Source organism: Capricornis sumatraensis, chromosome 6, assembly GCF_032405125.1.
Source record: "Capricornis sumatraensis isolate serow.1 chromosome 6, serow.2, whole genome shotgun sequence".
NCBI lineage: Eukaryota > Metazoa > Chordata > Mammalia > Artiodactyla > Bovidae > Capricornis > Capricornis sumatraensis.
Genome location: NC_091074.1, coordinates 84,551,131 through 84,567,100, shown reverse-complemented (window position 1 = coordinate 84,567,100; position 15,970 = coordinate 84,551,131). Strand labels below are relative to the sequence as shown.

Here is a 15,970-nt window from a genome sequence, read left to right as displayed (position 1 = left end):
TGTTTTATCCCTTATCTGGTAAGCTGACAGAGCCTCCATCATTTCCTAATTTGTTGTGTCTGCTGATGAATTAAAATAGCAGTTATGGGCTTCCCAGGTGGCTCAGACGATAAAGAATTGCCTGCCACTGCAGGAGACGTGAGTTTGACCCCTGGGTTGGGAAGATCCCCTGAATTAGGAGGTGGCAACTCACTCCAGTATTCTTGCCTGGAAAATTCCATGGACAGAGGAGCCTAGTCCAGGGGGGTTGCAGAGAGTCAACGTGACTGAGTACGTGGTCACACACGGCAGTGATAACGTTAAATCTAACAATTTGTTTTTTACTTTTGTAAACATTTTTTTGACAGATAAACGTAATAGAAATCTCTTTTGGTTTCTTCATATAATGCCGTTTATTTAGATCTTAGGATAGTACAAAGTTGTCATTTTATATGGGTTCTAATAGTTTTAATCTACTAATTTCATAGATTACAGACAAGGAGGAGCTTTCGGGATGATAGAAACATTGTTAGAATGTGTGCAGAATTAATTATTGAAGAGTATTTATTTACATTCTTGGATTTACAATAACTCTAAAAACCTTTGATTATGGTTTCAAAAAGTAGTGATCTAGAAGGATGAGAGCGTTGATATATATGATACCTGAGCATTGAAGGCAATTTTGAACCTAACATGCTCAATCTCTTGGTAAATGAGGTGGTGATAAGACTTCATTACAGGGAAATAAAAATCAAAGGTTATGTCTTGCAATATATTATTTTGTGACTTGCTCAGAATTTTTCCTTAAATGGATGTATCTTCTTCATTGTATTTAGTATTTGATGAATTGCATAGCATCATTTTCATTTAAAAAATAAGTGGACCTTTTAGACTCCACCAGAAAATTACTAGAGCTAATCAATGAATATAGTAAAGTTGCAGGATATAAAATCAACACACATAAATCCCTTGCATTCCTATACACTAATAATGAGAAAGTAGAAAAAGAAATTAAGGAAACAATTCCATTCACCAAAATACTTAGGAATATGTCTACCTAAAGAAACTAAAGACCTATATATAGAAAACTATAAAACACTGATGAAAGAAATCAAAGAGGACACTAATAGATGGAGAAATATACCATGTTCATGGATCGGAAGAATCAATATAGTGAAAATGAGTATACTACCCAAAGCAATCTACAAATTCAGTGCAATCCCTATCAAGCTACCAGTGATATTTTTCACAGAACTAGAACAAATAATTTCAAGATTTGTATGGAAATACAAAAAACCTCGAATAGCCAAAGCAATCTTGAGAAAGAAGAATGGAACTGGAGGAATCAACTTGCCTGACTTCAGGCTCTACTACAAAGCCACAGTCAAGACAGTATGGTACTGGCACAAAGACAGAAATATAGATCAATGGAATAAAATAGAAAGCCCAGAGATAAATCCACACACATATGGACACCTTATCTTTGACAAAGGAGGCAAGAATATACAATGGAGTAAAGACAATCTCTTTAACAAGTGGTGCTGGAAAAACTGGTCAACCACTTGTAAAAGAATGAAACTAGATCACTTTCTAACACCGCACACAAAAATAAACTCAAAATGGATTAAAGATCTAAATGTAAGACCAGAAACTATAAAACTCCTAGAGGAGAACATAGGCAAAATACTCTCCGACATAAATCACAGCAGGATCCTCTATGATCCACCTCCCAGAATTCTGGAAATAAAAGCAAAAATAAACAAATGGGATCTAATTAAAATTAAAAGCTTCTGCACAACAAAGGAAAATATAAGCAAGGTGAAAAGACAGCCTTCTGAATGGGAGAAAATAATAGCAAATGAAGCAACTGACAGACAACTAATCTCAAAAATATACAAGCAACTTATGCAACTCAATTCCAGAAAAATAAACGACCCAATCCAAAAATGGGCCAAAGAACTAAATAGACATTTCTACAAAGAAGACATACGGATGGCTAACAAACACATGAAAAGATGCTCAACATCACTCATTATTAGAGAAATGCAAATCAAAACCACAATGAGGTACCACTTCACACCAGTCAGAATGTCTGCGATCCAAAAATCTGCAAGCAATGAATGCTGGAGAGGGTGTGGAGAAAAGGGAACCGTCCTACACTGTTGGTGGGAATGCAAACTAGTACAGCCACTATGGAGAACAGTGTGGAGATTCCTTAAAAAATTGCAAATAGAACTGCCTTATGACCCAGCAATCCCACTGCTGGGCATACACACTGAGGAAACCAGAATTGAAAGAGACACATGTACCCCAATGTTCATCGCAGCACTGTTTATAATAGCCAGGACATGGAAGCAACCTAGATGTCCATCAGCAGATGAATGGATAAGAAAGCTGTGGTACATATACACAATGGAGTATTACTCAGCCGTTAAAAAGAATACATTTGAATCAGTTCCGATGAGATGGATGAAACTGGAGCCGATTATACAGAGTGAAGTAAGCCAGAAAGAAAAACACCAATACAGTATACTAACACATATATATGGAATTTAGAAAGATGGCAATGACGACCCTGTATGCAAGACAGCAAAAAAGACACAGATGTGTATAGTGGACTTTTGGACTCAGAGGGAGAGGGAGAGGGTGGGATGATTTGGGAGAATGGCATTGAAACATGTGTACTATCATGTAAGAATTGAATCGCCAGTCTATGTCTGATGCAGGATACAGGATGCTTGGGGCTGGTGCACGGTGATGACCCAGAGAGATGTTATGGGGAGGGAGGTAGGAGGGGGGTTCATGTTTGGGAACGCATGTAGACCCGTGGTGGATTCATGTCAGTGTATGGCAAAACCAATACAGTATTATAAAGTAAAATAAAGTGAAAATTAAAAAAAAAAAGGACCTTTTAAGGCTTATTTTTTCGACAGTAGTGCTGCAGTGTTCTTCATATATATATTTCATCAGTTGTTTGGAATAGAACTTCTGGTTTTTGTAGTTATGGAACTTTTGAGATGGGTCATATGTAATATAACTACCAAGAATTTGTATCCCTGGAATTAGGTTATCATAAGCTAGAACATTCCTTAGGGTCCATAATACTGGATCCCATAACTGTTTCTCAGTTACGGGGACATGAGAGTGGGTAGTGTGTAAGGAGAGAAACTCAAGCCTAGGAACTTGGCTGTATATCACGAGTGAGTTTTGAATTATTTGACCTTCCAGAATCTGCCTCATTGGCATGGTGAGTTTCCCTTAGGAGAACTGCTTGGGAACTGCCCTTTAAAAGGATTTAATGGAGCAGATTACCATGTTAGTTCATTCTGTGGAGAAATTAGTAGTTCATTCTCATGTCAAGAAATATATTATCTGACAGATCATTTCTTCCTCATGCTTTCAGGTTTTAAGGCCATGATTCCGAACTTGGAATCTCAGTCTTCCTAGGGACGTTATAGGAAGTCTAATTAACAGAGTATTTTAATATGTTGTGCATTTTCCCCCTAAATATTTAAGAGCGAAATTATGAGATTTATATTAACCTAAATATATCATGGGATAGAACGCAAAACTTACAGGAATATTTATGGTAAATATCAAAACCGCTTGAATGGTCTAGCATGGCTTTGGTCCTCATTTCTCAAAAATATGGGTTTACTTTCCTTTTGGAAAGTTTAAGAGAGACTGGTTTTAAGTAATAAAGAGGGCCAAATATTCTAAAGGAAACAAGCCAAGAAAACTGTTGAGGTGTACTCTGTTGCTCCAGGTTTTCTAATCAGTTGTCATTGTGCCATTTCTGTGGAAACATCTCAGTGCACCTTTCTTTTCTCTTCTCTGCAAAGCCCTATTTGGGTCTCGGTGGCTTGGTGTGCCTTCTTGGTAGGGTAGGCATGTGGGGGGATGATTGATAATTTCCTTTTGCTGCTCTTAAACTCCAGTTTCCAAAGATTTTCCTCCCTGGGATTATTTTTAGCATGAACTTATTTATAGTGATTCATTTCTCAAGTTTATTTTTTGGTAAGATTTGCCTCTGACTCATTCTTTCATTTGCTTTTTGTCTGTTTAGTGTTGATCTGGTAGCCTTGCTCCAGAAGCCTGTTCCTCCCAGTCAAGCCCCAGAAGTCAACTCCTTTGAAATTTCTCAACAGCAGAGCTTTGGCCAAGCCCTTGTCTTCACGAACTCTCAGCACAACAATCAGATGGCACCAGGGACTGGCAGCTCTGATGCTGTCAACTCGTATCCACCTCAGAGTTTGGTAACTCACTTTACTCTTAGTATGGGATTTTAAGGAATGGTCCCATGAATAAATGTATTCTTGAATGGCACTTGCCTTATCATTATTTTTTTGCATATAAAAATCTCTACACTAGATCTCAGTCCAGAAAACCATGATGTCATAATTTCCAAGCACATATCTGACAGTTCTGTGTAGAATTCAACCACTGAGTTTTCTGGATGAAGATAAAAAGTACTTCTTTATGATTAGTTGAATTATGAATTAGTTCGGTCATAATCAACTTAGGGATCCTTCTAGTAAGAAGGATGATTTTTTTCCTTGGGTTTGTTTCAGAGTCTGTCTATATACTTAAGATGTTAAGTTTTCATTTGTTTTCCAGTTTACTTAAATGCTAATGTTTGTCAGTATTGATTTGCTAATCTGCAAAAGCAGTTATTTCTAGATCTGCCTAGGTTCTTAAATTTTTAGCATTTTGGTTTTGTTATTCCAAACAGTTGTATAGTAGAGGCCCTTAAAAATTGAATATGCTTTTATTGGAACAGTGCCATCTGCTGCTGCATATATGACTTTGGCTTCTGTAACAGTTCAGCTCCCGGGTCTTCACTAGTGATCCAGTGGTTAAGGCTCTGTGCTTCCACTGCAGGGGTGAGGGTTCACGGAACTAAGATACCTCATAGTTTGTAGCATAGACAAAAAAAGAGAACTAACTTCTGTCAGAGAAAAGCTCAGGAACTGTTAGTGAAGCAAATGAAGATAACTGATGGGAGTAAAAAGCTTAGAGCGTAGAATGTGAAAGAATGTAGCTGCAGAATGGTAAACTCAGGTCTCCGTCCAAGTGTGGGCTGTTCTGAGTTGCAAGACTCAAGGTTGAAAGGACTATAGACATAAATCCATAGCTTTCACTAGTGATAAAACTTTGATTTATTCTTTGTTGTGTTTAATCTGAAATCTACAGTTGAAAAATGGCATTTCTTATTAATGTGATCTATGATAATCACACACACACACACAGCCCACCCCCACCACCCACCCCCCACACCCCACCCCACTCCCCCACCTTGATTCAGAATTCTTTGCTGTTCCCTAAAAACTGGAGGCTTGAATATGAGAACTTCTCATTGTCATCTTCTCTGCATAGTCATGTCATGCCAAGTATAACTAGCTTGGGAAGTTGGCATTTTTAGCGTCATTGTTGATAGCATTTGAGAGGGTGTCACTGCTTGAAGACGGACAGACCCAAGGCAGACTCTGCTTTGAGAGGGCCCATTAATACCCCTGAGTTTGATTGAACTATCCACTTCCTTTTCCCCAATCTGCCAATGGTACACTGATGTGATGTCCTTGCTGATTTGCTGGAATCATAGGCTACTTGAAAATGTAGATAGGACATTAGGGTTTTTATTTTAACAGCATCCTTCAGGCATGTTGCTTTTTATCGTGAACAACATCTTGAGAAACCAGAGTACAAATTGTTTGTTTCGCATATGAGAGCAGTGATTCTCAGTGATACTATGCTTTTACTATCATTGGGAAACTTCAGTTATTACTATCTGGCATATTTAGTAATTATAAGATTAAGCTAGATTCTACACAAGATCGGTCAGGATCTTTGGCACTGGGAGTTGAGCATTTGTATGTGTTTATGTGAATGCATGTGCACAAGTGTACCCGTAGGCACATTTGTAAACTGTCCCCATTGATTGAAATGTAGAGGTGGAATTGAAGCCCTGTGCTATTAGGTATTACCTGAAGCAAGGCTTTAGTCATTGATGCAGTGATGTCATCCTGTTGTGAAACACACAGAAAGTGCACTACAATTAAGTTAGCTGATGCAGGGTAGAGATTGGGGAAGAAAAGAAGAAGATGCCTTTTTTTGAGCAAGGGCTTGAGCTAAGGTTTTGATGCATTTATAAGCGACATAAGAGTGGCGTAGTGGGTGGCATGAGCACAGAGTCAGGAGCAGTGATAAGTAATGTTATCACAGCTGTTTTAATAGAAGCAGATTCTGTGTTTGAAGTGGAGTAATTGCCCACAGCCTGAAGTTTTTTGCTCACATTGGAAAATTTGGATATCTTTAAAAACAACTGGGACAGATAGTCCATGGCTTTGGAAATTGATACCAGAAATAATTGATTCAGCTTTCTAGATCAGGCCTCTTGATGGAATGTAGATCATTTCTATTTTTAACATTTATGGTGGTTGTGGATTTATATTTTGACTTAATCTTTTCAGTAATTTAATGATATTGATAAGTAAAAATGCACTTGACCTGCCACCCTTACGTTGGCTGGTCATTTGCTCTGGAAGTCTAGTTGGTGTACTTGGTCATCAGAACATCTTGAAATAAACACAGCAGTGTTCAGGGCATCTGCTCAGTACACACATATATCCTTGTAATTTAGTGTCTGATTCTGGAATACAAACCATTAAGTACTGTGATGTGCCTTTAACCTTACAGGATGATCTGATGGCTGATCTCTCTGTGACTAACCCTAGTAAAAACTTGGCAAAGTTAAAGATGATTACCGTTCCACACTTAAGAAAATATTGTATTTTGTTTTTCAACCTTGTCTTTGTCATTTATTAGTGATATTTCTCTCTACTTTAAAAAAAAGTAATGTGTTTCTAAGCTTAAATGATACCACTTTTTGAATAAAAATAAATTTCTTAAAATCTAGGAAACTTAAAATCTAGGGAAATTCCTCTTCCCTCGAAGCTCTCGTATCAGAAGCAGGAAGGATTGTTAGGTTTATTTAGTCAGATCTTGTTACTTGGTAATATTTTTGTGTAGTATTTATTCAGATGAGTCTTACTAATTCAGAATGTTCTAGGCTATAATTTTTAAAATCCTTGTGAAAATACAATGGCATGTAGAAATTCTGTATTGCTGAGGATTTTTGTTTTTCTTTCCCTTTAAAGTCATCAGTCCTTGGTTCAGGATTTGGAGAGCTTGCCCCTTCAAAAATGACGAACATCACCAGCTCCCAGATTTTGGACCAGTTGAAAGCTCCGAGTTTGGGCCAGTTTACCACCACCTCAAGTTCACAGCAAAATAGTACGAGTTCTCCCACAACCACTTCTTCTTGGGACCTCAAGCCTCCAGCCTCCCAGTCCTCAGTCCTTAGTCATTTTGGTAAGTGTGCATTTTCTACGGTGGTTTGCCCCTAGTGAGGACATGCCAAACACTGGCAGAGTAGGTTGACTTTTTGACACTAATGTGGATTTGACCAGGCATATTTCTTTCTTTCTTTTTAATTAATTTTTTATTGAAGGATAATTGCTTTACAGAATTTTGTTATTTTCTGTCAAACCTCAACATGAATCAGCCATAGGTATACAAATATCCCCTCCTTCTTCAACCTCCCGCCAATCTGCTACCCCATCCTACCCCTCTAGATTGATACAGAGCACCTGTTTGAGTTTCCTGAGCCATACAGCAAATTCCCATTGGCTGTCTGTTTTACATATGGTAATGTAAGTTTCCATGTTACTCTTTCCATACATCTCACCCTCTCCTTCCCTCTCCCCATGTCCATAAGTCTATTCTCTTTGTCTGTTTCTCCATTGCTGCCCTGAAAATAAATACTTCAGTACCATTTTCCTAGATTCCGTATATATGTGTTAGAATATGATATTTATCTTTCTTTTTCTGACTCATTTCACTCTGTATAGATTCTAGGTTCATCCACCTCAACAGAACCGACTCATATATGTTCCTTTTTATGGCTGAGTAATATTCCATTGTGTATATGTACCACAACTACTTTATCAATTCATCTGTCAATGGACATCTAGGTTGCTTCTAATTCCTAGCTATTGTAAATAGTGCTGCAATGAACAGTGGGATACATGTGTCTTTTTCAGTTTTGGTTTCCTCAGGGTATATGCCTAGGAGTGGGATTGCTGGGTCAAATGGTAGTTTTATTCCGAGTTTTTTAAGGAATCTCTCTAAGTCTTCCATAGTGGCTGTATCCATTTACGTTCCCACCAACAGTGCAAGAGCTTTCCCTTTTCTCCATATCCTCTTCAGCATTTATTGTTTGTAGACATTTTGATGATGGCCATTCTGACTGGTGTGAGGTGATATCTCATTGTGGTTTTGATTTGCATTTCTCTCATAATGAGCGATGTTGAGCATCTTTTCATGTGTCTGTTAGCCATCTGTATGTCTTCTTTGGAGAAATGTCTAAGTCTTTTTTCCCCTTTTTTGATTGGGTTGTTTGTTTCTCTGGCATTGAGTTATATGAGCTGCTTGTATATTTTAGAAATTAATCTTTTGTCTGTTGTTTCACTTGCTGTTATTTTCTCCCATTCTTAGGGTTGTCTTTTCACCTTGTTTATAGTTTCCTTTGCTGTGCAAAAGCTTTTAAGTTTGATCAGGTCCCACTTGTTTACTTTTGTTTTTATGTCCGTTACTCTAAAAGATGGGTCATAGAGGATCTTGCTCTGATTTATGTCATCAAGTGTTCTGCGTATGTCTTCCTCTAAGAGTTTTATAGTTTCTGGTCTTACATTTAGGTCTTTAATCCATTTTGAGTTTATCTTTGTGTATGGTGTTAGGAGGTATTCTGATTTCATTCTTTTACATGTAGCTGTCCAGTTATCCCAGCGCCATTTATTGAAGAGGCTGTCTTTGCCCCATTGTATATTCTTGCATCCTTTGTTGGTACCCATAGGTGCATGGGTTTATTTCTGGGCTTTTCTTGTTTCCTTGGTCTGTATTTCTGTTTTTGTGCAAGTACCATACTGTCTTGATGACTGTAGCTTTGTAGTATAACCTGAAGTCAGGAGGGTTGATTCCTCTAGCTTCATTCTTCTTTGTCAAGACTGCTTTGGCTATTCAGGGGCTTTTGTGTTTCCATATAAATTGTGAAATATTTTGTTCTAGTTCTGTGCAAAATGCCATTGGTAATTAGATAGGGGTCACATTGAATCTGTAGATTGCATTTGGTAGTATAGTCATTTTCATAATACTGATTCGTTCTACCCAGGAACATGGAATATCTATCCATCTGTTTATGTCATCTTTGATTTCTTTCAGTAGTGTCTTATGATTTTCTGTGTACAGTTCTTTTGTCTCCTTAGGTAAGTTTATTTCTAGATATTTATTTATTTTTGTTGCAATGGTGAATGGGATTGACTCTTTAATTTCTCTTTCTGAGTTTTCACTGTTAGTATATAGAAATGCAAGTGATTTCTGTGTATTGATTTTGTGTCCTGCAACTTTGCTAAATTCACTGATTAGTAATTTTCTGATACTATCTTTAGGGTTTTCTATGTACAGTATCATGTCATCTGCAAATAATGAGTGTTCTGCCTATGTTTTCCTCTAAGAGTTGTATAGTTTCTGGTCTTAACATTTAGGTCTTTAATCCATTGTACTTCTTTTCTGATCTGGATTCATTTTATTTCTTTTTCTTCTCTGATTGCTGTAGCTAGGGCTTCCAGAACTGTTTAATAATAGTGGTGAAAGTGAACAACCTTGTCTTGTTCCTGATCTTAGGGGGAATGCTTTCAGTTTTTCGTCATTGAGAATAATGTTTGCTGTAGGTTTATGATATCTGGCCTTTACTTGTTGAGGTAGGTTCCTTCTATGCCCATTATTTTGAGAGTTTTAATCATAAATGGGGTGCTGGATTTTGTCAAAGGCTTTTTCTGCGTGTATAGAGATTAGCATATGGTTTTTATCTTTCAATTTGTTAATACAGTGTATCACATTGTTTAATTTGCATATATTGAAGAATCCTTGCATTCTTAGAATAAACCCGACTTGACCATGATGTATGAGCTTTTTGATGTGATGTGATGAAAAGAAACTATCCTAAGTTCTTTTCATTCTTTTTACTTTATTCTGTGCTTCAGAAGTTATTTCCACCATTTTATCTTCCACCTCACTGATTCATTCTTCTGCTTCAGATATTCTGCTGTTGATTCCTTCTAGAGTATTTTTAATTGCAGTAATTGTGTTGTTTGTTTGTATGTTTATTCTTTAATTCTTCTAGATCTTTGTTAATTGGTTCTTGCATTTTTCTCCATTTTGTTTTCTAGGGTTTTGATCATTTTTACTATCATTATTCTGAATTCTTTTTCAGGTAGTTTGCCTATTTCCTCTTCATTTATTTGGACTTCTATGTTTCTAGTTTGTTCCTTCATTTGTGTAATATTCCTCTGCCTTTTCATTATTATTTTTTTAACTTAACTGTATTTGAGGTCTCCTTTTCCCAGGCTTCAATGTTGAATTCTTTCTTCCTTTTGATTTCTGCCCTTCTAAGGTTGATCGAGTGGTTTGTGTAAGCTTTGTATAGGGTGAGATTTGTGCTGAGTTTTTGTTTGTTTGTTTTTCCTCTGATGGGTAAGATGCGTGAGGTGGTAATCCTGTCTGCTGATGACTGGGTTAATATTTTTCTTTTGTTTGTTGTTTAGAAGAGGCATCCTGCACAGGGTGCTCCTGGTGGTTGGGTGATGCCAGGTCTTGTATTCAAGTGGTTTCCTTTGTGTGAATTTTCACTATTTGATATAAACTGTGGAAAATTCTGAAAGAGATGGGAATACCAGACCACCTGACCTGCCTCTCGAGAAAGGTCTTGACCTGTATGCAGGTCAGGAAGCAACAGTTAAAACTGGACATGGAACAACAGACTGGTTCCAAATAGGAAAAGGAGTACGTCAAGGCTGTATATTGTCACCCTGCTTATTTAACTTCTATGCAGAGTACATCATGAGAAACGCTGGACTGGAAGAAGCACAAGCTGAAATCAAGATTGCCAGGAGAAATATCAGTAACCTCAGATATGCAGATGACACCACCCTTACAGCAGAAAGTGAAGAGGAGCTAAAGAGCCTCTTGATGAAAGTGAAAGAGGAGAGTGAAAAAGTTGGCTTAAAGCTCAACATTGAAAAAACGAAGATCATGGCCATCTGGTCCCATCACTTCATGGGAAATAGATGGGGAAACAGTAGAAACATTGTCAGACTTTATTTCTTTGGGCTCCAAAATCACTGCAGATGGTGATTGCAGCCATGAAATTAAGACGCTTACTCCTTGGAAGAAAAGTTATGAGCAACCTAGATAGCATATGGAAAAGCAGAGACATTACTTTGCCAACAAAGGTCCGTTTAGCCAAGGCTATGGTTTTTCCAGTGGTCATGTATGAATGTGAGAGTTGGACTGTGAAGAAAGCTGAGTGCCAAAGAATTGATGCTTCTGAACTGTGGTGTTGAAGACTCTTGAGAGTCCCTTGGACTGCAAGGAGATCCAACCAGTCCATTCTAAAGGGGGTCAGTCCTGGGTGTTCATTGGAAGGACTGATGCTGAAGCTGAAGTCCAATACTTTGGCCACCTCATGAGAAGAGTTGACTCATTGGAAAAGACTCTGATGCTGGGAGAGATTGAGGGCAGGAGGAGAAGGGGACGACAGAAGATGAGATGGTGAGATGGCTGGATGGCATCACCGACTCTATGGACATGAGTTTGAGTGAACTCCAGGAGTTGGTGATGGACAGAGAGGCCTGGCGTGCTGCGATTCATGGGGTCGCAAAGAGTCAGACACAACTGAGCGACTGAAGTGAACTGAGGCTTAGTTCTCTGATTGTCTAGGCTCTTGGAGTCAGTGCTCCCACTCCAAAGGCTCAGGGCTTAATCTCCCCCAAGACCAGGCTAGGTCCAATCTACCAAGAGGAATTTCATCTGAAACGAAAGGGCCTTTACTTGAGTTCCAAAAGCCAGTGCACAAGAACACAACAGAGATCTCTGACTTAGCAGAAACTGGGAAGAAGTTATTACCACCAGCAAATGCCAAGATAAAGTCCCTCCACCTTTGCTCCACCTTGTAAGTCAGCCAGAGACTACCCCTCTGGTCCTGACCACCCACCGCCCCAAACCACAGCCACCCAGCACTCTTAGCCACTTTACCCTGCCAGCCAATTCACAAGCGGGAGACTTTGTGAAAGTGAAGTGAAGTCGCTCAGTTGTGTATGACTCTTTGCGACCCCATGGATTATAGCCTACCACACTCCTCCGTCCATGGGATTTTCCAGGGAAGAGTATTGGAATGGATTGCCATTTCCTTCTCCTGAGGATTTTCCTGACTCAGGGATCGAACCTGGGTCTCCCGCATTGTAGGTAGACGCTTTACCATCTGAGTCACCAGGGGCGACTTTGAGGTGAATGTCAATTGTTAGTGTTTATGGGTTCTGTCTTGACTAGGCATATTTCTTTTTAGTAGAACTTCTGCAGTTTTTGAATTAAATCCTTCAGCTTGGCATTGTATAAATACCTATATTTGTTTGTTAATATTAATAGTAGTAGTAGTCCATACCTTGAACAGATGTGCAACAGCATGATAGTAGTCAAGCAGATACAAGGAAACAACACTTTGAATAAATACCTAGACAGATTTTTTTTTTTTTTGAGTTTTATTAGAATAAGAAGGTGGAATGTGGACAATACTTTAAGTCATATTCTCTGTTGTATTCTGATTCTAACACGTATGTATCTGCCATGATTTTGTCTAGCCTTAATGTCTGTGGTTTGTATTATAAATATTTTCTAAGTTAGATGTTTTCCAAGCTGTACACCCATAGACTTTGTAACATTAACTCTCTGTTTCCCTCCAATACACATGCCACAATAGCAGAGGTGTACTTTAACCATAGGGTTGGCTGTCTGGTTTATGTTTAGGGTATACTGAGAGACATGGAAATACATTTTTCTGCTGAATGAAATGGTTTACTGTTACAGGGGTACCTGAGACGACTCTTGGTTTGAAGTCTTTGTCTTTTCTACCAAAGCATTCATTAAAGACTCAACATCCAAGGGGGGACGTTTTTATTGGGGGACTGGTCACATGGGCACTCTCTACCTAGTATAAACCAAAATTGTAGAATCCCAGAAGGAGAGAGAACATTCAATATAAACCAAATTGTATAAATAATCGAGGTAAAGAGAGTCCCTTTTATCAGTTAGAGCATTGGCATCCTTTGGAACATACAAAAATTTCGTGTTTCTTGACAGAAGCTGATGTTTCTGATACAGGCCTCCTGTGTATGTTAACTTTTTCTGTGCATTTAACTACTGAGTTGTATGAGCTTTTAGATCTGAGCATGCTATTCCCATATTCTTTGAAAGCCTGTCCTCTTTGTACTTTGCTCTAATATCAAGACGAAAATAGATTCAACTATGATGGAAATAGACAAAGACCTTTGACTGGATTTGCCCCCATTTGTGGAAGTACAGTTTTATTGGAACACGGCCATTTATTTACGTTTTATCTGTAACTACTTTCAGTCTGCAAAGGCAGAGTTGAATAGTTGCTAAGAGATGACCTTCAGGGCCTAAAATATTTACTGTCTGGTTCTTTGCAGAAAAAGATTCTCTGTATGATAGAGGTAGCACTGCAGATCCATGGTGGAAAGATGGTTTATTTCTCTTGGGTATCTAGCTGGAAAATGAAGTTGGATCCCTAACTCCTACTGTTCAGCAAAGTGCCAAATGGGTGAAAATACCTCAACACAGATAATGAATAACAATAACAGAAAAACATAGGAAGATTTTTATGTACGCTGTGTGAGGTAGACCCTACCTGTCGGGATGTAATAGGAAATATCATAACCAAATGAAAAAGGAGACAAACTATGAAAAAAAAATCATGTTATAGGCAAAGGGTGAAGTTCCTTAATATAAAAAATATCAAGTCACTCTTTGAACCAGCAAGTCTGTTCTAGCAGTTGGTCCTGCAGCTGTGCTTACACTTGACCAAAATGTCTTACATAAAAATATATTTATTTGCAGTATTGCTTTTCGTATCAAGAAATTGGAAAACTTCAAAGTTTATTAACATAATACTGGTTTTAAAAATCAGAACTTGTGTATAATATCTGACTTTGTAATTATAAAAATGGAGCAGTTCTTCATGGATTAATGTGGCACAGTTTCTGAAAACTAAATACCTTTAATATTTTTATTCAAGAAACAGTACAAATGTCTGCTTCTGGGAACAGGGTGGAAGGGTGATTTTTATTCCTCATATATATTTTTGTATGTTTTGGATTTTGTAGTATCACATATGTTATTGAAATAGTAATTTTCAAAAGTTAATATAAAATATGAATACCCATTCTCCACCCCAGATGCTTTAGCATAAACTGAATCTCCTCTCTGCATAAGACATTAGCTACAAACTCATTCAGGTGTCCTTTTCCATTTGTCACAGGCCAGTTGTTAAAATATTATAGACACATGCACACACCATGTTTGGGATTGAGGTAGAAGATGGTTGGGAGAAAGCAGTGGTGCCAGTAGCCCTCCACCGTCAGGGATGGCGGAAGAGGGAGCTGTGAGCTCATGTGCCTAAATGATTGATTGTTGCCTTCCCCCACCCCCACCCTGCTTCTTAGACTTCAAATCTCAGCCTGAACCATCCCCTGTTCTTAGCCAATTGAGCCAACGACAGCAGCACCAGACTCAGGCCGTCACTGTTCCTCCTCCTGGCTTGGAGTCCTTTCCTTCCCAGGTGAAGCTCCGAGAGACAGCACCCAGAGACAGCAGTACCTCCACTGTGAACAAACTTTTGCAGCTTCCCAGCATGACTGTCGAAAACATCGCTGTGTCTGCCCACCAACCACAGCCCAAACACATTAAACTCCCTAAGTCTCGGCGAATACCTCCAGCTTCTAAGGTGGGTCTTTTATAAGGAAGTCATAGTACCAAAGGTGGATGCATTTTAACACATAGTTCATGGGGTATTTTCAAGTACAGTCTCTTGATTTATGAGGAATCGGTCATTTCTGAGTGACTAATGGGTTTGTGCTAAGAGACAGGACTGTCCATTCAAATTACAGGTCTCGCTCAGGAAACCTGATGATCTTGTGCGTTTAGTTAAGAGAATCTGATGTTCTTCTATACTTACTTAGCTCTGTTCTGTAGAGGTAGGAGTGGTTCCTTGACCAGGAGATGCTTTCATTAGAGGCCCCTCTTCCTCACCCATCCATCACCACAATCCCGTATCACACCCTCCCCTTCCCCCCAACTCCCACCCCCCATCCTAAGAAGCATTTGGTGGAACTGACCATTCTGTTAACTTTTTAATTTTTCTTGGCTCTGTTCCTTTCTCTTTAAAAAAAGAATCCTATTTCTTTTTCCTGCCTTTCACTCCTTGTTCCTCAGGCCTCCCCACAGGGCCCTGGGAACCCAGTGCTTGTTAGCTCTGCAGGCCTTTGGGGCTGGGAATCTCTCACTTCCGTTGCTAACATCATGGTTTTGCTTTTACAGATCCCAGCTTCTGCAGTGGAAATGCCTGGATCAGCAGATGTCACAGGATTAAATGTCCAGTTTGGCGCCTTGGAATTTGGATCAGAACCTTCTCTCTCTGAATTTGGATCAGCTGCAAGCAGTGAAAATAGTAGCCAGATTCCCATTAGCTTGTATTCAAAATCTTTAAGGTATACAGTTTCCCACTTCTCTTTTTAGTTTTGATTAACTCCTTTGCAAAGTTAAATACAGTAGAGCCTAAGAAATCACCTGGTGGAGAAAATAAACCCTATAGTGATGGGTTTGTGTCACCAGTGGCTAGCTCTAGAATGTGTCTTCCATCCCCCTAAAAAGAAAGCCTGTGCCTGTTAGCAGTCTTGCCCAGCTTTCCCCCTCACTCCATCCCTTGAAAACCATTAATTTGTCTCCTGATTTGCCTGATGTGGGATTGCATATAACTAGGGAAACGCAGTAAGTGGCCTTTTGGTTCTGACTTCTTTCATTT

At 38.8% G+C, this 15,970-nt stretch overlaps 1 protein-coding gene and 1 non-coding gene across 4 annotated transcripts in view; both read left to right on the top strand.

Moving 5' to 3' along the window:
- Positions 1–15,970, top strand: part of UBAP2 (ubiquitin associated protein 2) — a 115,691-nt gene that overhangs the window by 80,168 nt on the left and 19,553 nt on the right. For all 3 annotated transcript variants that reach the window (XM_068973928.1, XM_068973927.1, XM_068973929.1), the window contains 4 exons: positions 4,046–4,235; positions 7,137–7,350; positions 14,613–14,893; positions 15,487–15,656. In XM_068973928.1, the coding sequence (XP_068830029.1) occupies positions 4,046–4,235; positions 7,137–7,350; positions 14,613–14,893; positions 15,487–15,656 (855 nt within the window). The remainder of the gene's footprint in view (positions 1–4,045; positions 4,236–7,136; positions 7,351–14,612; positions 14,894–15,486; positions 15,657–15,970) is intronic.
- LOC138081582 (small nucleolar RNA SNORD121A) lies at positions 4,357–4,437 on the top strand. The gene has a single exon (XR_011145037.1). It is a non-coding gene; the product is annotated as a small nucleolar RNA SNORD121A (small nucleolar RNA).